General features: G+C 36.8%; 1 protein-coding gene across 2 annotated transcripts in view; it reads left to right on the top strand.

The window, feature by feature from the left end:
- Window positions 1–22363, top strand: part of ESYT2 (extended synaptotagmin 2) — an 80075-nt gene that overhangs the window by 38143 nt on the left and 19569 nt on the right. For both annotated transcript variants that reach the window (XM_082754386.1, XM_082754385.1), the window contains exons 7-13: window positions 12173–12228; window positions 17691–17811; window positions 18392–18568; window positions 18988–19070; window positions 20422–20470; window positions 21220–21309; window positions 21618–21713. In XM_082754386.1, the coding sequence (XP_082610512.1) occupies window positions 12173–12228; window positions 17691–17811; window positions 18392–18568; window positions 18988–19070; window positions 20422–20470; window positions 21220–21309; window positions 21618–21713 (672 nt within the window). The remainder of the gene's footprint in view (window positions 1–12172; window positions 12229–17690; window positions 17812–18391; window positions 18569–18987; window positions 19071–20421; window positions 20471–21219; window positions 21310–21617; window positions 21714–22363) is intronic.

Raw genomic sequence — 22363 nt, 5'->3', positions numbered from 1 at the left:
GCTTAGTTTTGTCTCATTTTTATCCTCTGAGATGAGCAGTATGGGTTTAGGGCATCTGTTAATGTTCATGTTTACATTGGCAAAATAAGTAGGGCCATGACAAGGATTTGAACAATGCATTACAACAGTCTGCACTTTGTAATCCTTAGCATTTTATTCCCCTGCTCTTATTTTGCTGCTCCCTGCTCTTATTTTGCTGTTTAGTGCTCTCCCAAACAACTTCCAGACTCAGTACAGCACACAGTTTGTTACAGGGACTATGCAATGGGCAAGTTAAATGCAAACAATCTTTTCTGGGGCAGCAGGGAGAAGAGTTTAGCTGTGTGATAACAGGCTTTATTTCTTATCTATGGGGTTAAGAATGATCCATGACCTGTTCTTAATGTTGTCAGTGTGGCTTGTGTCATCTCTCTGTTCTGTTTTGACTTCACCAAGATGGAAGCTAGCATGTGCTCCTCCTGCAGACAGAAGCCTTTCTCCTGGCACACTCTGTGCCTGAGCCATGACAATATTATTATGTATTATGTCTGGACTGCGTCCTTAGGGTATGCCCTGCAGCTATTGCTTCTTTATTGCTTTCTAGGGGAGAGGTAGGAAAACTCACGTAGTAGCATAGCCCTAAAGGAAGAGACCAACAACTGGCGTGCTTGTTGTCCCAAATATTTCCTCTGTTTCCCCCTCTCGGCATCATCCTCCAATAGCTTTTGTCCTAACCTTTCATTCTTGGTACTTTCAGGACCTCTCCAGTTGCATTTTAGCTGCAGTAAATGTTTCCATCCCTCACCCATTCTAAGGTCTACACAATTGTGAAGTGCTCATCTCAATCAACCTGCAACTTAGCTAGTAAACTGAAAGTATAGCAAATGAAACACCTCTCATTTGTAGTCAGTAGCTTGCTGAACAAGTGACTTTGGGAAAAACTTTGTCCAGAGTAATTTCCTTTTTAGTCCTACCCCTGTGCCATCTTAATACGGGTCTGGTTGACTTAGTGGTACAAAAAAGGATGAGAAATAGACTAAACTACTAACATTAAAAAGCACCCCTCCCCCCCACCCCCCAAAAAAAAAAAAAAAAATTACAAAATTATTGGAAGTATTTTCACCCTACTTCTGTTTAAAAACTAAGCTTGGTGGTCAAGTTTCAAGCAAACCTAAAGTACAGAAAATGTATCTGGAAGCAACTTATTCCATGGTTTTAGGTTATACACAGCTCTTCAGTTTTTTTTCCCAAGCAGACTTCTTTCCACACTCCAGTGTACTTTCTTGGTATTTGTTTTTCTGACTTCTGTAGAAAAATGTAAAATAGGGCTTATTATAGCAGTACCCAAATTCTGTCACCTTACTAGAGAGCAAGTGACTGCAGCCAAGAAAAGCTTTTCTTCAGTTTTTCTGTTAGCAGGGATGAGGAATTAGTTGGCAGCTAGCCGGAGATTTTCTTTGCATATTTTCCAGTCTAAAGTAACTGGCAACAATTCCACTTGCTCTGTATCATCTGTTTGCTGGCCTTAATGACTATATAAGGCAACACTGCCTAAATTAATAGTTCTGAACGTGCTTGTTTAATGAGTTTGCCAGTATCATATTTCCAAGTAATTCATGGGGCTTTTGATGCTGCGAGAGTTATTTATTACTTTGCATAAACTTTTAAAATGCTGTATTTTGCTCTTGTTTTTGTGAAGGTATTAAAATTTTCATCAGCTTATAAAGTATGCCCAAATTTGTAAGACATCTCAAGAGAGAGAAATATGTGCATTCCTAACGTTTTGAAGTTTTCTTTTAAATCTGTGAGCTTCCATGCTAGAGAAGTTAGTGCTGTGTAAATGGCTAAGGTCTTTCACAAGGTCTTTTTCATGACTTATCATTATGTTAGTACAATGTATCTTTAGCATATGTTCTCTTTCTCAAAGTGTAGTTATCTTTCAGCTTTAGAACAAATTATCACATAGTTAATTAATCTGATTTTTTGTTCATTTATAGAAAAGTATACGGCTTTTACAGCTGTACTGTGAATTGGTAATTTTCAAAAGTTTGTTTAGTGACATACTTAATATTGAAAACCAGTTCTAACTCAGTCCTTTTCTCTTAAAAAAACAACAACAACAACAAAAAAAAACCTAGCCACACCCCACCCTCTCCTTTCCCCCAGAAAACACTACCACCACCAAAAAAAAAAAAAAAAAAAGCACAGCAAATCATAATACTATTGTTCTAAAAAAAGGATGGAAAGTAAGATGCCTTCCAGGAAAAGTGGGCAATTATTCCAAAGCACTTATTTTTATATTCACACTTTGCCCTTCACTTGCCAAATCAAGCTGTGCTCTGCACTCTTTACAGATTGATTCTGTCCTGTCGTTGTGCTTGATGTAATATTGTTTTATTGTTTCATTTATTATTGGCTGTCTTTGGAAAATTCAGTGCTGGATGTGAGTTTCAAAATCATCAGTAATGATGAAAATTAGACTTTAAAGGAATCCTTGCACCAAAAAGTACTCTGTAGTGAAATGCCTGAAAAAAAAAAAAAAATGAAGTGGTTATGTGGAATAGAGAAGAATATTGTTTGGTTTGCTCTCAGTTGATCAAAAAAGCCTTCAGGATGTATAGGACTATGGGTATCTTCACTTTTTAACCTCTTTAAAGGGCCTTGTGGAACACCTGGATAAATTGTGGAGTGTAGGTACTGCTACAATATATATACATGTATATATTTAAATTACTCATGCTACTCTTGATTATAAAGTGAAAATCATTTGCCCTGTTACACTGAATGCTTATAATTTGCTCTAACATTTATTTATTTATCTATCTATTTATTTATTTATTTATTTATTTTTAAATTTAAAGGCAGTGGGATGGTTTCATGACTGTTTTAAATAAATAAATGTTGCTGCTTCCACAGTACCTTAGTCTCCTCTCCCTATGCCCTCCTTTCTTTCAGTATTAGTGTCTTCCTTTTACCAGTATTAAAATTTCAGATCCTGAAGGAAGCTTGCTCAGGGAGGTGAGCACACAGAATATTAAACACAGCAAGAAGTGACTAGTTTCTTGTTTTGTGTCTTTTAGCACCTTGAGCTGTCTCACTAAGGAGTCAGTGTGCCCATACTAGTGTGAGGGTTTGAGCAAAAATGCAGGAGTGGTAGAAGGATAGAAAACAGTAGAAAGAAGAGGCAATCAGCTTGAATTGTAACTTCAAGTAGATGACACTAAGAAGAATAGCAAGGTGCGTAGGATTCTTGTAGGACGAACCATGAAACTTCTCTTGGTCACTTTCATTCAAATGTTCTGCTGTCTTCCCCCCAATGTACACCTTATCTGTGTAGTTATTCTCTTGCTTAATCTTTAGATAGTTACAACTGAAAAACCTTCTGCTGGTAAACACGGTTCCTGTGCAAAGATAGACATCTGTTTCTTAGAACAATGATGAAAACCAGTGTAATTTCCACTTTGTGACATTGTATGATCTAGCCATGCTTGAGAGACTGAGTTTATCATCTGTTTACTGGGGAAATGCACTGGGGAATGTCATTTATTAAATTATTACAGTAATATTGCAGTTTTGCAGTACAGTGGTAGTGGGCTGTGTTCTGCTAACGCAGACAAATTTTACTGTATTCCTGCATGACCATTCACAAATAATAGAAGAGGGCATATTACTTTCCTTCTTATAATAAATTTCTAAGAAAAATTACAACTTAGCACTGGAGTTGTATCACTAGCGGGGCTGAAATTTGCTCAGTGGAAACCTTCCACTTCCATAATGTGACTAGCAGGAAGCTTTCCATCAGCATTTTAAAATACTTTGTGGCTTTTCTTCTGAGAATTAGTAGAGCTTTTGGCAGCCAATAAAGCCACAACTCTGGCAGTGTTTAGAGGCTGCCTTTTGTACTGTGATGAGCTATTGCAATGGCACTGTATATTCTGTATTCTACTATATTCCAGTACATTTGTTTCAATTCATAAAGGCTGTTGATATTCACTTTGTTTTAGGAGGATTGTCCTATTATCATTGGTTTAAACATCTATGAATATCAGAACTATTCTTGTCTGTTACTTATTCTGTCTATTACCCTGGTACTTGTTCTCTGTTGCATACAACTGATTTAGGGATTTAGCAAACCTGTTAATGTAGTAGCAGATTGATGGAGAGCTTTATGTGGTTACTGTGACATCTGCAAGTTTGTTTTTTTTTTTTTTTTTTCCAACAGAATTTAAATAACACCTGTTTATTCATTTGCATTGTTTTGCTTTATCCACACTTAGGTATGCACCTTGCACATTAGATGCTCTTGAACTCCTTCACAGTCTCCTGAAATAGCAAAAGTAGCAAATTCCTTTGTTCTGTTTTTCTGGTTCTTTTTACTGTCACTTTTCCAGATTATTAATAAGCATTATGTGTAACCAATTCAACCCATCTCTCGCATGTAGAGAATATCTGGGAACTTTCCATTTCTGTTTTCTGAAGCTGTCTCTGGAATAGGCTTTAGAAGCTTTCCACTTTTCGTGGTGCTTCTGCCCCTGCGTTATCTAGGTGAATTCCCAAACTAGTGTGTTTGAGGGCTCCCCACACCAGGCATGCTTTAAAGCCTCAAATACTGCAGATAGATGTCAGGAAGGAAAACAAAGGAAATTTCAGTAAATATTTAGAACTCAGCTTATGATGGATTTTCTACTCTATTATATGGTATATGACATGGTTATGCATGATGTCCAATCTTGCTTGAATGTTTGATTAATAAACTCTAAAATTATATAACCAATTGATCACACCTTAAGTCAGCCAGGGTTTTAAGGTACCCCAAAAACAGTTTTAACCCTTGAGTTTTCTTAAAACACAAAGTAGGTGGGGTACTTTTCAAACAGATCCCAGCTTTAATATTGAGTCAGTCAAATAGTAAAGTTTAAAAACTTGCTAGGAGTGTTTTTCCATTTGGGGTCCTTGCCACCTTGCAAGAAGGGAGGAGAAGCTGTCAGATCACTGCCCTGGCCATGCAGCATCACTGCTCCCTGTGCGAGTCTGTCGAGCAGGGAGATGTCATTTCTGATTACTGACTTAGTGCTGCCTTGATTGGACATCCAGGGACCTTTCTTTCCTTTGTCTCATCTACCCTCTTGGGCAGATGTACTGCAAGGTCATCACATAAATAGGCCTTTGTGTGTGGTATGAAAATTTGGTTGGACCAAGCATTTAAACATAGACATGTTTTGTTAAGGAAGTACCAATTGCAATAACAAAGTCACCTAACCCTGTGAGTACAAGTACATCTAATCAGTTTGTTGGACATCTGTTGGACAATCACTGGCTCCCCACATAAGGATTTTATGTTCCTTTTTCTTTCCTCCAGCTTACATAATAAAACATTTACAGGAATAAGAAGGATTTGTGTCTTGGTACGACTGTACTTTCAGGTGTATTGCATTAGTCTTCAGTATAGCCTAGATAAGACACAAATTTCTTGGTTTTCATGGAAGAAACATTTTTTCCCCACTGCTGTGAGCTGAGGAAGAATTGAAAGAAGTTTGACTAACATGACAAATGTACTCATTAATTGGGAACCTGAACGGCTGTCTGAAATCCTGCCCTAGGCTGGTTTGCTGTCTGGTAGCAGTCTGTCTGTTTGCAGCGCATCTCACCTCTCTGTCGCAGTGAGTTATGGAAAGACACCACGCTGTTTCTGGCTCCTGGCAGAGTTTCACCCGGTGACAAATTCTGCATGTAGTCTTTCCAGTGCCCTGCTCATTCTGCTGCAGCGAACCAGCTGGCATCCCTTGAATCTAGCTAAACCAAGAGAATTATGCATTGCTTAAAGTACTGACAGAGAAGGAAATGTTATTGCTCAGCTATTTTGGATGCTTAGAGGCCAGACGTTTTTCTGATTAATGTTTAAGTATGGATTTTTCTGTATGCAGTACTTCATAAAACGATTGATTAACTGGCAGTCTTCCTTGCTCCCTTTTCCTCCTTAGGGCACTTTAGGTTAGCGATGATCCTTTAGCTTGCTATTAGAACCACAAGTTTTAGGGGTTCTTCTTCCTCTCCCACAAGTTATGGGATGTAGAATGAAAAGCCTTGTTACTTGGCTGTGACTGGAAGGCCTTCATCATGCATACCAAGCAGTGCTGTAAATTTGACTCCTTTCTTCTTTCTTCACTGAGTATTTCTGTTGTCAGTGCTCATCCGTGTAGTACTACAGATAAAAGTTTCTCTGCCTGAATTTGGTGTTGGTTTTTGGAAAACTCTTATTTTTGTGCATTACAAAATGTGTATCTTATGCTGGAGACTGATTGTGTTTGGAAGGCAAAAGTGTAAACCAAGGTTTTAAGAGGAATTAACATGAAGGAAAAACAAACAAAGCGCATCTGTCACTAACAGCTGTAGATTAAGATCAGAGAGCAGCTTGTTTTACTACAGTGATGTCAGGTGTATTTCCAATTACTACTGGTCTCTTCAGGTAGAACTGGAAAGGATGCACAGTACCGGGAAATGTAGCAAGTCTTGTCCACAAGTGGAGTTTACCTTCAAAACCCAAATAGTTAAAGTTTGATTTATGCCAGGAGTTTGAAGGCTTATATCCCTTCCAAAACATTTCATGGTTTAAGATTTATTTGCAAAGCTCTTCTATTAATCCTATAAAGTGCTTAACCTTAGTAATGTTTTTGACTTTCTTAGCTCCAGCTTTGAATGGAAAAGGAATTGTCTTCAACAGTTCAGAAATTGACCTGATTTTTGCTTTTTGTAATTGTTCCTGTACAATGAAAGGATGATTAGAAGTTTCTGATTAATACTTACTGCTTTTCTTCTCTAAATGCCCACTATTATTAGCAATCGTTTTTCAGTTTCTTTGTATGTGTAAATTTGACATGCTTCATGGCTTAATGGGGGCTAAGAACCAATGACATTGAACTGGTTGCAGTGCTTTTGAGAAGAGGCGTGTAATAATCAAACTATTGCTAATGAGGTTGTACCATAGGAATGATTGTGTTTTATATGCTATGATGCAACCCTACAGAATACTTTCTAGTCAAACTAATTGAAAATCTTTCCATTCTCAATGATATCTCTTAGGTTCTTTACTTCGTTCTGAGCAGTGGCTGTTAATACAGAGAGCACTATTATAAATGTTTCAGCCTAATGTAGGAGATGTTTCTCAATGCTGAATTTCAGCATGCATTATGTTGCTCAATTCAGTTAAGCCTCTTTAGGTGACAGTGAGGGACTTTGCCTTGTTAACTGCTGTATGCAAATGCCAAGTGAAACATGAAAAAAATCAAAAGGAAATGCAAAGAATTTCTATTTATTCTGAAAATATCAGTAAATAAAACTGTTAAATGCAGGTATGTGTGATGCAGGTATGCGCGCTTTAGAATAAAGGACCACTTTATGGAGTGTATTTTCCTTCTACTTCGCTTATGAATAATGAAGGAAAGGAATGAATCTTGCAACAAAATGGATTCCTTGTCTTAAAACAGTGTAACATCGAGTCTTGCTACACTGCATAAATTTTCTAAGTGAGACATAAGGTAATGTTAAATAATTAAGGAGTAGCCATCTAACACTAATTGCTTATACCATGGAGATGAGCAAATAGATGATAACTGATTACCCTGTGTTTATAAAAGTTGGGATTTTAGAGGTATTCCAACCTATAAGTAATGACACTTGTAATTACAATTTCTAGTGTCCAAAAATTAATTATTTTATCACAGAACTTGTTTTTGGAAAGCTACCCTTTACCATCTGCTCATGCAATTTGGTCAGTAGAGTTTGTATTACATTCAGACAATATCTTTCCTCATAGTGTTATTTCATTTACCTCTACTGTTGTGTGCATCTGGAAGCACGAACTTGGAAGTTCAGGTTTATATTAGATAATATCTGATATTATGTTTCTGCTTTGTCCTGCAAGATAATTACCATACACAGAAACAAGTAAGTAAGTGAGAGGATGTCTTTGGAGCATACTAGTTATGAAGACAAAAATAACTTAATTATGAAATGCAATTACTACCAGGCAAATAAAAGTTTTCAGATTCAATTTCTCCAACTGTGTATTTCTCTAGTGATGTAACAGCTAAAAAATAAGTGATACTGGCAAATAATGCATTTCTTTTTTTAAATTTACTTTTTAGTACAATATCTTTTTGATGAAACTTGCAAAATATGGCTTTAGAAATTTCTTAAAAATGGACCTAAGCTTTTATAGTAGCATTGATTCTGCAGTATCTTATTAGAAAGCTCCTGCTATTTCTAAAGGTAAAGGAAGAATGTTATTCATAGTTGAGCAGTGTCTAAAACTTCACATTTCTGTTCTCTGTACTGCTTCTATTTTGCTGTGGACACTTTGGGAAAGCGTTATTGGGGTTTGAGGCAGAACAATAAAAATGTGTTTTGTTTTGTTTTGTTTTTTTAATTGCTGTCTCACTTTCGTAATTTTTGTATCTGTTGAGATACTGAACATAGCTCCCGGGCAAAAATCACTATAGGAAATGGATGGGTAAAGGAAATACTTCATAATTGGGAAGGGAAAAAGGGAGGACAGAAAGGCCCATTTCGCTTCTCTTACTCTATAATTAAATACATACATCTGGCTGAAATTTCTTGTTTACTGCATTTCAACCCACACAATATAGAATTATGTGAAGAAAGAAAATGAATTGAATAGAACTTAATAATGAAATTTTGCTGTCATTTTGAGAGCTGTTCCCTTCTGTCTGATTATGTAATGACAGAATGAAAAATGGATTTGACATTGATTCTTTTGCAGTCTGGGAAACTTCAAGGGTTTAGAAAAATTGCATTTAATGGAAGCAAATAGATAAATTGCAATGATCTGGATAACCTTGTAGTTATTTAGTCCTAAGTGCCTCGGTTTCTAAATGTTAAACTAAGTCACGTTTTAGTTGACGGAGGTGGAGTGAAAGCTGCTTTGGATCATTCCCCAGAGATTAAGGTAGATGTCTGTATTAGAGAAGACCTCTTTCTGTGTGTCTTCTGATTACACAGAGATGCAAGAGTGTTAATATAAAGGAGGTTAAAACAAATTTGAAGGCATTTTCTGAATGGCTACCAGTAGAGCAAGTGCTAAATATTAAGCATATATTGGAACCTGTGGGTTTATTCACCCTTCTCAACGTCATAGTTTGGAAGGCACTAATCTTATAGCCTGGATGTTACCGGATGCAATTTTTTCTCTTGTAGTAGGTTTGTGGAATCACAGAATGTTCAAAGTTGAAAGGGACCTCTGGAGATCACCCTCTCCAACCTCCCTGCTTGAGCAAAGCCACCTCGAGATGGTTGCCCAGGACCATGTCCAGGTGGCTTTTGAAGCTGCCAAGGATGGAGACTTGACAACCTCTCTGGGCAACACTGCCAGTGCTCTTGTCAGCCAGTAAAAAAGTGCTTTCTGATGCTTAGAGGGTGTTCCAGTTTGTGCCCATTGCCTCTTGTCCTGTCACTGGGCACTGCTGGAAAAAGCCTGGCTCTGTCCTCTCTGCATGCTTCAGGCATTGATATTGATAAGGTCCCCTCTAAGCCTCCTCTAAGCTCAACAGTCCCAGCTATCTCAGCTTTTCCAAATCCCTTTTCCAGCCCCTTAATCATCTTCTTGGCCCCCTGTTGGACTTTTTCCAGCATGTTCATAGAATCCTAGAATGGTTTGGGTTGGAAGGACATCTAACTTAAAGGACATCTAACTCCAACCACCCAGCCATGGGCAGGGACACCTCCCACTAGACCAGTTTGCTCAAAACCCCACCCAGCCTGGCCTTGAACACCCCCAGGAATGGGGCATCCACAGTTTCTCTAAGAAACCTGTGCCAGTGCCTCACCACCCTCTGAGTGAAGAATTTCCTCCTAATATCTAATCTAAATCTACTCTTCTTTAGCTTAAAACTATTACTCCTTGTCCTATCAGTATACCCCCTGACAAAGACTCCCTCCCCAACTTTCTTGTAGGTCTGTAGGCCACCTTTAGGTATTGGAAGGCTGATATAAGGTTTTCCTGGAGCCTTCTACAGGCTGAACAACCCCAGCTCCCTCAGCCTGTCTTAGCAGGAGCCCCTTGATAATCCTTGTGGACTCAACCCGCCAGATCCATGTCATTCATGTGCTGTGGGTCCCAGAGCTGAACGCAGCACTCCCAGTGGGGTCTCATGAGAGCAGAGCAGAGGGGGACAATCCCCTCCCTCACCCTGCTGCCCACAGTGTTTTTTGATACAGGCCAGGACATGGTTGACTGTTGGGTCTGCAAGCGCACATTGCCAGCTCATGTTGAGCTTCTTATCCACCAACACCCCTAGGTCTTTCTCCTCAAGGCTGCTCTCAATCCATTCCCCACCCAGCCTGTATTTCTGTTTGGGATTACCCCAGCCCAGGTGTGGGACCTTGCACTTGGCTGTGTTGAACCTCGTGAGGTTCGCACAGGCCCTTCTTAAACTAGTCCAGTTCCTTCTGGAAAATGTCTCTCATGTACTGGGGAACCCAGAATTGGGCACAGTGCTTGGGGTGTGGTGTGACTGAATAGAAGGGAGGGATCACCACTGTGACCTGCTGGCAATATGGTATCTAATGTGGCCCAGGATACCATTACCCTTCATTGCAGCAATGGCACATCGCTGGCTCATGTAGGTTCTTGCAGTACATCCCATGATATGGCTTGTCTTTTACTGTGGAATGTTTAGGCATTAAATCTTAATACTTTTCCATTAAAGAGAGGATAATGATTATGAGCAAATGTATTTTTTTTTTCTCCCAAATTATCTGTTACAGGTAGGCTAAGTGCTTCATAGATAACATTGTTGAAATATTTGGCCACTATTACAAAAGTACATTAAGTAACAGTGCACCTTATGTAAGTAACCGTATTATGTGTTATCTTTAGTCTAAGTATTCATAAACTATTAATAGATCCTTTATGAAGAATGGTATGTGCTGGTTTTTAAGTAGAAAAAGAATGTGGGGAGATTCTTTTTGCTAGTTTGTAGAAAGATGCAACATAGTTTCTTGCAGAAATCTGTTTTGTTTCAGCATTTAACTGGACCACCATGATTACTTTCTCAACTGAGGAATATCAAAATACTTTTAATTTTTTTTTCATGCAACCTTTCATAGTTCTTCTGGGTTACTTGGATTTGGAAGCATGGTGTTAGTTAAATGGGTTCGGCTTTGTTGCATATATTCAATTAAATTTTAAGCAATTAATATAAAGGTTTTAGTGAAAAAGCAAAGAAGCAAGCTTGGTTCTATTAGTTTTCTTATCTAGAATGAGAAGATTATAGGACTGAAAAGGATATTAGAATTTAGTCGTTAATGCCAACAGCACTGAAACGGAGTAAGTACCTTTACAGCGTTTTTATGTCTAACATTTAGATAAAGATCTTCACTGAAGGAAGTGTATATGATGTAGCAATGAATTATGCCTAGTAATTATTTTTGAGGACTTTTCTCACTTCAATATCTAATCATTTTGATACTTTTCTATATTGCGCTAATGGTAGAATGGATTTGTCTTTTTGTCATTGATAACAGCCACCTTTGTGATTGCAAACTATTGTCAGGTCCTCGTTTGGCCTTCTTAATCCCAATCCTTCATTCTTTTTGTTGCTCATGTCTTCTAGATCTCTTTATGCTTCTTTTGATGCAGCCCAGGATATGGTTGGCTTTCTGGGCTGCAGGCACACGCTGCTGGCTCGTATTCAGTTTTTTGTCAACCGGTACCCCAAATCCTTCTCCACAGGGCTGTTCTCAATCCACATACCACCTAGGCTGTATTCATGTTAGTAACTGCTCATCTATACCAGATCTGTGGTGAATACACTCTTGAACAGAATCACATTTCATCATTTGATGTTTGCATAAAGTAGTTACTACATACTTATGTATGTTGGAGTGTGCATGTGTATTTTTATTTATTTACATTGAAGAACAAGGATGGATTAGAGGATGGTGCGTTGTCTTCCTTATCCTATTTTAAAAACTATCACAAATTATTTGGAGTGGAAGAGGTTTTGGTTTGCTGTTTAAAAAATTCCTGGAAACTGGTTATTAGCCTTCCACTGATCAGAATCTTTAGTCATCAGATTCATTTCCTCAGTGTTGTGAATTCTAAGTTGCTTTTCTGTTTCTTTTTCTTTTTCTTTTCCTTTTTTTTTTTTTTTTATTTTTCCTCTGTAATTCACAGCTTTTAGAAATTAACTGGACTGGACTGACCAATCTTCTGGATGTTCCAGGGCTGAAGTGAGTATATATAAAGCAGTATTTGATACTTCATTCCCCCCATCCCCAGCCCCCATAAAGCCATAATAAAACCAAGCTAAATCATTTTAGGTTGAATGTCTCTGATCAGTTATCTTTTAATTTAGAATTAAGCAAAATTGCTCAATATGGAAAAGGTAATGATAATGCGTGTAAGTAAATGTATGTCAGAAGTATATCTAGCAGATCTTGCTAAAAATATTTTGAAAAGATAGTTCTTAACCTGCTTTTTTTTAGTGTTCTCAGCCTTTGCAGATTTCCAGATTCTTGTGAATATCCTGTGTGCCATCTCCTAGGACAGCAGAAAGATAAAGAGTCTTATTTTTCAGGCTAGAGTGTTCGTAATATCTTGGCTTATGACTTTGTATGCCAATAAATCTCTAGTTGCTTGTGTAAAGATAGTAAGAAATACCTTAAGAGTGTGATAAAGTTAAATAAACTTTCTAATCTTTTTGTGTGCTTAAAGATTTCAATTTATTATGTGAGGATCAAATGGAGTAGCAGAAACGTTGACCATATATAGTTAGGGAAAATGCTTGGCTTATTCAGAGCTTTTCAAAATACTAAATGGTAAAACCACAAAGGAAAAAGCAGAAGTAGAGGGGAAAACCATTCTTTTTAAATTATTTTTTAGCATTGCAATAATTGTCAAAGTTGTAATAGTTACTTGAGGGCTTTTTAATATTGAGGCAGTGGCTAAGGGGATAATAAATGAATCTGATACACACTTGGGTTTTGCGACTAGTCCTTTTATTCGATCCCAGACTCTCAAGAGTTAGCAGATTCCAGATTTATTTTGATCGTCTCAAACCAAGAGATGGAATTTAGGTATTAAATTAATCCTGCAGTGCTCAGTTGCATGACTGAAGTGGTTCCTGCTTTGCTGAGACATGGGAGGCCGTTGCATGGAATCCCAGTTGAGCAGCTTGAAATTAGAACTTGTATGAAGTAGGTTAATGGCTGCAAGGATCGCTTATGTTTCAAGCCTGCTTAACACTGCCTCTGAGGAAAGAGGTTTTCTTGACGACTGAGAAAATGGCTTCCAAAATACAGCTCCTGAGTAATAATTTGCTCTTTTGAGGTAACACTAATAAATTTACATTTAGTACTTAAGCTTACAAGGCTCTTGAGATTCATACCATGCCTGACAGGAAACACGAAAACCTCAAATGTAAACAAAGTCTCATTAAGTGTCTCAAGTTTACGGTTTCCACAGCAACTAAGCTTGGCCACATATGTGTATAATAGGGCTGTCTAGATGTGGTATGGTTCCTATAGTAACCGTAACTGGGGTGACTCATGCTCTGCCTTGCCACTAGATTTCTTCAGTGCTGTATTTGTTTTTCTTATCTGTATGGATAGGCTGTATATTTGGGTATGACAGCTTGACATACTGTTGTTATAAACAGTGATGAACACGAGATGGGTGCTGCCACAGGTACCTTTCACGTCCTGTGGCTGCTGGCTACACATTACTTACTTGTACTTTGTAAATGTCTCCTACTAAATGAATTTGATGCAGTTGCTGCTGGAAGCTTGGTATCAACTTCCATTGTTCTTTCTATACAACTCCATGAGGAAAAGGACAAGAATATAATTCATATTCTGTTGTTAGTATAGCTCACAAGAGGAGTCAAATTCAAGTCTCTGTACGAGGAGGATCCAGGTTGTGTGAATACTCAAGTCACATCAGGAGGGGATGTGGAGGACAGGAAGATGAATTCTATTATGGCTGGTTGAGATATACTAAAAGTACTCTGTGCAGTCAGATCTGTGCCATTTCTGCACTATGAGTAGAAGACAATACAGTAAGAAAATACACAGCTGCCTTTTCTGCCCCTAAAAATTAGAGAGCTCTAACTAGAGAGTAATATAACTGAGTAGGTAACTGCTTGTTATTTTTCTGCAGTGAAGCTGAGTTTTTGAAGACGCTGTAATAAACTGCCTCAAGCATTTTACTTTTCTATTGTTTTCATGAACTGAAAAAATAATTGTACTAAGTACCAACAACTGAAACAGTTTAAGACTATGTAATTAACCAAGAACTTTTACATCAACATAAAGATTTAAATAGATACAACTGTCTCTATTGCTTGACCATTTATTTGCCTCTCTTTTCCATAGGTCACACTTCTTAGTTTAAGTAATGAAATAATAAAAAAATATATATTATTTTTACCTTGTATTTATAAAGAATGATTTTCAACTGAGAGTATCCCACTTGGCTAATATTTGGTTAGATAAGTTTTAAACATCTGGAAAGTGTCATGTTGCTATTTAAAATTCACTTAATTCATAATTTACAAGCTTCAGTGTTCTTTTTCAGGATGTTCTGTGTTTTAAAGAGTGAGTATCTACTACCTCGTATGAGTCCAGTTTCTCTCTGTAAAATTCTGTGAAATTCCATGAATGCCAGTTCATTTTTCATATTAATTTCTCTGATGTTTTAGCAAAATTCAAGTGTTCATGTTGGGACAACACTGTGAGACCGACCTTCAGAATCCCAGAGTGGGAGTTTGGTCCCAGCAGAAATGATTGTCTTTTTGTCTTATTTAGGGAGGCCTTCAGTAGCTCCCTTTGAACACGAATTAATCTCTGATCCTTTTGCTAGGCTGGGATAGGTATATTTATGTCTGTAGCTTATTTCATAATGTATGTGATCAAAACTATTTACAAGAACACAACAACCTTTCTTTCAAGGTAGCTTTGGTACCATTGCTTGCTTGTTGTTCTCCGACCTGGGTCATGTAGAATGATTAATCGAAAAAACTGTCTTCGGGCATGCACTTTACTGAATGTAAAGGCAGAGCTTTCTCTTCTTATTGGGTAGGCAAACTAACAAAAGCAGGAACAAAGTTTCTGATGTTTGATAGCTATCTGTTGGAGACTTGTAATCAGATTTGTATTTTGAAAAGTATGCTTGTTGTTGGTGTAGCTACCGTCACCTCAGCTTTTCCTTTTTCCTTTTTTTTTTTTTTTTTGTCTTCTTTCAGTTTTAAGACTGTTTGAGATGTTTATCTTAAAACTTTGAGTCAACCCTAACAAAATAATGGGAGCTGTCTTCTCGGCTCGTCAGAGAATGTTTGGCATTCATAACTTGAAAACAAGACATTCGGCAAAACTGAACTGAGGAAGTTTGAAAAGCACCACGTGTTACAGTGACAACTAAAGGAAGCTATTTATTTTCAAAAATATGATTATCTTGTGGTAGTTGTTTTAAGAAATACTGAAACTGTAAATCTGTAGGGATTAAAAGACATTGTAGGGACTAAAAGACATTGGTACTGGCAGTTGCATCAGTAGCGTTGTTTTTTTTCCAGTCAACAATAATGTTACATTTTGAGGTCAATAGCAAGTTTTCTTCCCTTCAGGCTGTACTATTCTTTTTTTTTTTTTTTTTTAGTAATATTCCTAGCAAATCCTGTTCTGTTACAGTTTAGCACTCAGAGCTAAGATGGTAAGTATTTGAGGTTAACTGGTAATACTCCACCCATTACTGTAATCACAGGCTCCAGTTGTTGTCACACCATTATGCCTTCACTTTGCTATGTTTTATTTGAAGGCTGAAACCTCTCATTATGGGCAAAAATTGCTCAAGAATCTTGTTTTCATCTTTTTTTTTTTTTTTTTTTTGTAGAAATTCTGCGTAGCACATCTCAGATCTTTTGTTTAGCTCATGACCAACCATCTAATGAAGATAAATTTTCACTTAGGAGTTTGAACTGCTTCACTGCTGCAGAAGTTTCAGTGAAGTATTTTAGTGAGAGAGATTTCATGCAGACAGCTCCCTTGTGTGTTTACCCATATAAACTAGAAACCAGGCTGCTGCGTATGAGTTAAGTGAAAAGTGCAGCTTCACAGGCTGTAATCCTGAGTTGTCCTCGCCCATTCTAGTGGGTACATTTGTGGTGAGGAAGGGCCACCAAGGGGAGGCATGCTCTACAGGTTGCAAGTCTCTGACATGAAAAAAATATAAAATGGGCCAGGTTGTATTTAATGGGTTAATTCTGGTACCCTTCTCTACCATAATGTTTTTATTTATTGTTATCTGGTAAATTTTCTCCCAAAATGAAAATGTAACATATATTACTTATAATGTAATGTACATTTATTATATATACACTGTATAAATGTGCTAGCTGCTTGAGTCAGAACTACTCTCAGCTGCAGGTTCAGTCATAGAAAAGCTTCGCAAGGTGATTACTTACAAGTGCTTAATGTGAAAAAATGCATGCAGTAATCAAACATATTATCTGCATCTGAATTTCATAAAGACTGTAAAAGGAGAATCTTAAAGGAAGTGTACTTAGGTGGAGAACTCATTTATCCCTGGAACATTTTCACCAGCTTTAGCAAGAGTGCACCTGCAGTTCAGAACACCTCGAGTACTTTTCATCATTTTCTCTCTGAGCCTTTCTAGATACTTCCAGCCTCTCCCTGAATCCTCGTCTTCAGTGAATTATTCCACTCGTATTCTGTCTTCTGCCAGTGTAGGCAGTGCAGCTAATCAGGGGTGTTTGTCTGACAGCGTCCAGATCTGTTCTCAGTTCAGACCCAAACTGGGTGAACCCTTGGCTTAGGAAATGTTAGGAGGTTGGGTTATTTAGTGATTCATTACCACTATGATTGTACCGCCACTCCCTTTTTACGAGCACAAAACCTGTTTTACTTCCCTAGGCTATATTTTACTTGTCCACAGAGCATGCTTCCTTTGTGTTTCTGTTTAAATGACAGTTCTTCTAGCTCCAGAGGACAACTTGCTTCATAACAATACAGCAGCAGTTAGCCAAACTTTCAGGGACAGTTAAGTCATTACTGAAATATAAAAGTAGGTTAACAGTTAACATCTGCTTGGTTATATGCAATGCAGGCAAGAAGACTTATGCAATAGCCCTTTACCCTGGGTGGCTTTGAAAAGGCGAGGGGGAACTTGGGAGAACTTTTATATTCCCGTCCTTGGTTTGTGTTATTCACATATCAGCTGCTTCCACCTGGTGGCCATTTTGGCAAGAATACTTTATTAAAAAAACGAAAAAGTTTAAAAAAAAGTTTTTAAGAATAGATTTGGTTTCTACACCCCTCAAGAAGGGCAAATATTTGTCCATTTAGGTTGTTAAGCAGCAAAAGATATAAGTGGTAGCTGTTAACAAATTGCAATGCTATGAGGATGTAGAGATTAGTTTTCTGTTCTGCATTGTTTTCCCTCAAGACATGTTTACCTTATTCTAAAAGTGGCAATAAATACTCTTAGCTTCTAAACGTGATTAGAAAATCTACATTAATACTTAGATTTATTTCAGTGGGTTTTTTATCCCTTAAAAAAAGGGATCTCAAGTGTTAATATGGTTTTCTATAAAGTTTCATGCTTGAGCTGCCTCAGTATGTTAGTGTGACATAGTGTGTTTAATTCCCATGAAGTAACTGAGTATTGTTTTCTCCAACAGTGGTTTATCGGATACAATAATATTGGATATAATATCCAACTACCTGGTCCTCCCAAATAGAATTACTGTTCCCCTTGTCAGTGAAGTGCAGATTGCTCAGTTGCGGTTTCCTATTCCAAAGGTATGTATGTTTCTGTTAATAGTAATAGTTTGGCATTTAATTTTTTTGTTGTAGTAATTGTCTGAGGTATGTACATCCGTATGAATTTCTAATATTTTTTATTGCAGTAGTAGAGGTTACAATGAATCTGTTCGCTTTAAATAACCCCATTTATAAATAATTTTATGGTGTTTGATAATAACACTGAGAAGGACTTTTTTTGTTTTGTTATCTTTCACATATTACCTGTAAAGCATAGTTCAACTGTGTGGATTAAAAATTATGTAACATGTTTTATATTATTACTGCAAAATGTGCTTTTTACTTGAAAGCTGTTACTACTTAGTGCTACTCTGTTCCAGTAGCATGGCATTTCTTGATATAATTGGTATATTTCGGATTACTGATGCCAATTTATTTTTTCTTCAAGAATTTCTCTGAGTCTTAGGTGTTTTGTGTGATATCTCTTGATCCACTGTGTGTCCAAACCAAGTTTCATCTTAAGGAAACTGCATTGGAAATTATAAAACATACATTACATGAACTGTCATGGCATGGAAACTTTCAGATTACTACATAAACTCATCCTTTCCTTTTTCAGGGTGTTCTAAGGATACACTTTATTGAAGCTCAGGACCTGGAGGGTAAAGATACCTACCTAAAAGGGATTGTTAAAGGAAAGTCAGATCCTTATGGAATCATCCGTGTAGGCAACCAGATTTTCCAAAGCAAGGTCATCAAAGAAAATCTCAATCCAAAATGGAATGAAGTTTATGAGGTATAATCAATAGAAATGTGTTTCACATTTTGTAATGTGGTCGTCTAAAATTTCTTTTACTAAAGAAAATACTCTGGAGACTTTCTTGAGGAAGTTTTTGATGTTTCCCTCTAAAAGTCCAAAGTTCTTTAACAAACAGCAATTCTCCATTGATGTATGTGACTTTGTCTAGACTTAGCAACAGTAATTCTGAAAAGTTGTCCCCTAATACCAACATGAACAGGAAAAAAAAAACAAAAACACAACTGAAAAGCTCTTACGCTTGCTCAACTCATAAAATCGCATATTTTTAAAGTTTTTGCTTGTTGATATGTGTTAATACACAAAGACACTGCTGTTTCGGTGTTTTATTGTTACTGTGCCATTTGACAAAGCCAGTTAGTTTTACCATGGACAATGCTGTCTTACTCTACTTCCAGGCCTTAGTATATGAACATCCAGGACAGGAGCTAGAGATTGAGCTCTTTGATGAAGATCCAGATAAAGATGACTTCCTTGGAAGGTAAATGTTATGGAGAAAATGTGTGTACATAGTGAAAAGAGATTAAATATTTTGATGTAACGTTTTTTTTCAATTTTTTTTTTTTAATTTTATTGCACTTGTATTTCTGCTGTGTTACTGCATTTATAAATTACTTTTCAAATTTTGCTATTAAGTAGTTTCCTAATTCCTTGGACTCTACATGTAATGAAAACAAATTTGTATTAAAATATGCTGTGTGTATTTATACACATATGTATGTTTTCATATTCATCTAAATAAATTAAGGTAAGTGTTGTGGATACCCAGAAAAGGGTGTTTTGATTTTTTATGAATTGTACTGTACCTGCTTTAATATTCTTAAGCTAGCATTGAATCTTAAAATACATTAACTTCATCTGAAGAAATAATTATAAATGTGTATTTTCCTCATGAGAGTATTTTTTTAATTGGCTAGCTCAGTTTATTTTTCCTCTACGAGGTGATCTTAGCAATTTGGTTAAAGAAAAAGTATTGCTATAATGCTTTCCCAAACATTACTCACTCTTAGATTCCATAGGCCTACGTTTAGTGTTTACCCATAAGCATTTCAGGGTTTTAGTCAGCTTCTTTCACCAGTAATTTGTCAACTTTATTTCTTGCAGAGTTTTGGAGCTTCCCATTGTTGCTTTCCATAGAGAGTAGAACTCCCTTATCTTTCCAGCTCCTTCTCTCTTAACAGGAGCAACAGTACCTACTTCTCTTCTCATTTAAATAAAGAAGTAGGTAGTACTAAGGCTTCTTTTCTTTGCACTACCCTAATCTTACATTGAAGTGGTGGGGGGGAAGAGTGGCAACTTGATCATAATGTGTATACTAGTACTAGTAAAACAAAAGGCAAGACAAATGTTCATACACCAGCATGCATTTGTCTGCAGTATTTAATTTTTAGCAAATTCCCTGGTACACTTTTGGTTTGTGCAAACCAAACCAAATTGTCTCTGTCAGACAATTCTAAAGCATGAATTTGGTCATAACATATGTCCAGGGGCTAATTCCAGTGGGTAGTTTGGATGTGGTCATGGTTTTGAGAGCTTAGTCATATGTGTATGAACCATGTTTTGCCAGTTGCCCTCATAGCTACAAAATGGGCTCTAGTACAGGCATATTTTCTATCATCCTGCATTCCATCCTGGCTCAGACAGTTTCTCTCTACTTTTTTCTCTCTTAGGGGCTAAAAGAATAGTATTGTTTTGCTCTTTTGCTATCAGTGGAAACCTGGATACTCAGCAAGCACAGGGTGGGGGTTGAGCTCTGCGTTAGACTTTTGCTTCTTGTCTAAAGCACTTTTTTGTTTGTTTTGTTGTTGTTGTTTGTTTTCTTTTTTTCCTAGTTTGATGATAGATTTAATTGAAGTTGAAAAGGAACGACTTCTAGATGAGGTAAGTGTTGGGTAAGTTATGGTTTTAAAAAAAAAACAAAACAAAACAAAAAGCAAACAAAAAAAATGCAACAAAACATGTTGTACATTTAGTTGTTCTCACATTTTTCCCTGAAGATAGTTCCTGAATAATCTTAATGATAGTGAAATAGATCCCTTGATGAATAATGCAGTGGTTTAAAGGATAGCTGAACTGTTGAATGAAGCCATTCTTCTTCTGCCATTGGGTTTTAAGCTCACTAGTATGTGAATGCAAAAAATGGTGACTTAAGTATTTGGTAAGGGATTTTTCTTCCATGAGAATAGTTATTTGCCTGGATTAACTACTTTTAGACTTTAATTAAACTAATGTAGAGGAAAGTGGAAGTTTTATCCTACATAAACCAGCAGTGTTATTAGTGATGTTATATATTAGTTTGATGTATTAGTAATGTATTAGTTTGTATTTGCAGAACAGCTTTAAAGAACTCAAAGAATTCTCTTGATGTTTTAAAAATGCCTTCACAGGACAACATAGAGGTCTGCATCGGTGGTTTTGTATGACAGAACTGAATAGTTATACATTGTCGTAAAATTTAGTGTGATACAGGACATTTCCAACAATAAATTAGATCTCTCTAGCTTATACAAATTCCAGCCCTAATAGATCTCTAGTGTGTTCTAAAATTTCCTAAATTTCATGAAGAGCCGATTGCAGTTATGTATTTCTCTGGTGTCAGATTATTTCACACTACTTTGCTTAACTTTTAGTGGTTTACTTTGGATGAAGTGTCCAAAGGAAAATTGCATTTAAAACTGGAGTGGCTCACATTGATGCCAACGGCAGAAAACCTAGACAAGGTATTGAAAGAACACATTAATTTTCTCCTAATCTTACCCCCCCCCCCTTTTTTGTGTGTGTGTGTGTGCACATTTTAATATGTAAGTGATTTAATTCTTTAGCTGTAGCAAATTTGGATAAACCTCTAACTTTATTCCAAGCTGTCTGTCTTTAGAAATCTCAAATGAGTCGTACCTGTCAACGTACTTCTGTGGCATGGGATTTTTAAAATGCTTTTTCCTTCTTTTTCTTTTCTCTTAATGTTACGGTTTGAGAATATCAGCCAACATTTTTCAGTATGGTTACTCACAGTATGGTTTTTATTTAGGTGCTAACTAGCATTAGAGCTGATAAAGACCAAGCCAATGATGGACTTTCTTCTGCATTACTTATTCTCTACTTGGACTCAGCAAGAAACCTGCCTGTAAGTTATATTCTCATGGATGCCCTTTTCTCATAGGTATCTCTTGCTTACTTCCAGCATGTCTTGCTTGGTAGTATGGCACACTGCTTCACTAACACACCTTAAGCCATGTGTTCTATTCTTTCTCTTTTTTTCAAAATGTGTAATGTAAGGTCCATATTTCTAGTAGTATGGTAATATATTTATATAATTAATAAAACATTACTCTTAAATCAGTGTGATTTTTTCTTTAAAGAATGCTCCTTTCCTGGACTTGAAAGGCTGCATGTTTTTATTATGCAGTGTTTTCCATAAATAGTATGGGATCAGCATGGGGAATTATAAGAACTAACTGGGAAAAGGCCTACTTCCTTGAATTCAGGTAAACTTGCTTGCTTTGGTTTAGGATATCTGTGGTAGATTTGAAGGAAATGAAGTCCTCAACATGAAATTTATGGCGTGCGGTTGATGTTACAGTGGCAGAATATTTGTATGAGATTTCTGTCAGGTTGGCGTTTGGAGTAATGTTTATTTGCCTGTGTAAAATGCACATAAAACATGTTTCTGTCATTATATGGATTATACTATGGCAGTGTGAAGTAATTTGTCTGTGGTGAGCACGAACTGTATTTAGTTTATTTCAGGTTAGCAGTGTTCTGTTCATGGTTGAA

Source organism: Aythya marila, assembly GCF_965140915.1.
Source record: "Aythya marila genome assembly, chromosome: 2".
In the NCBI taxonomy this organism is placed as follows: Eukaryota; Metazoa; Chordata; class Aves; order Anseriformes; family Anatidae; genus Aythya; species Aythya marila.
This window is presented reverse-complemented; position numbering and strand designations above follow the sequence as displayed.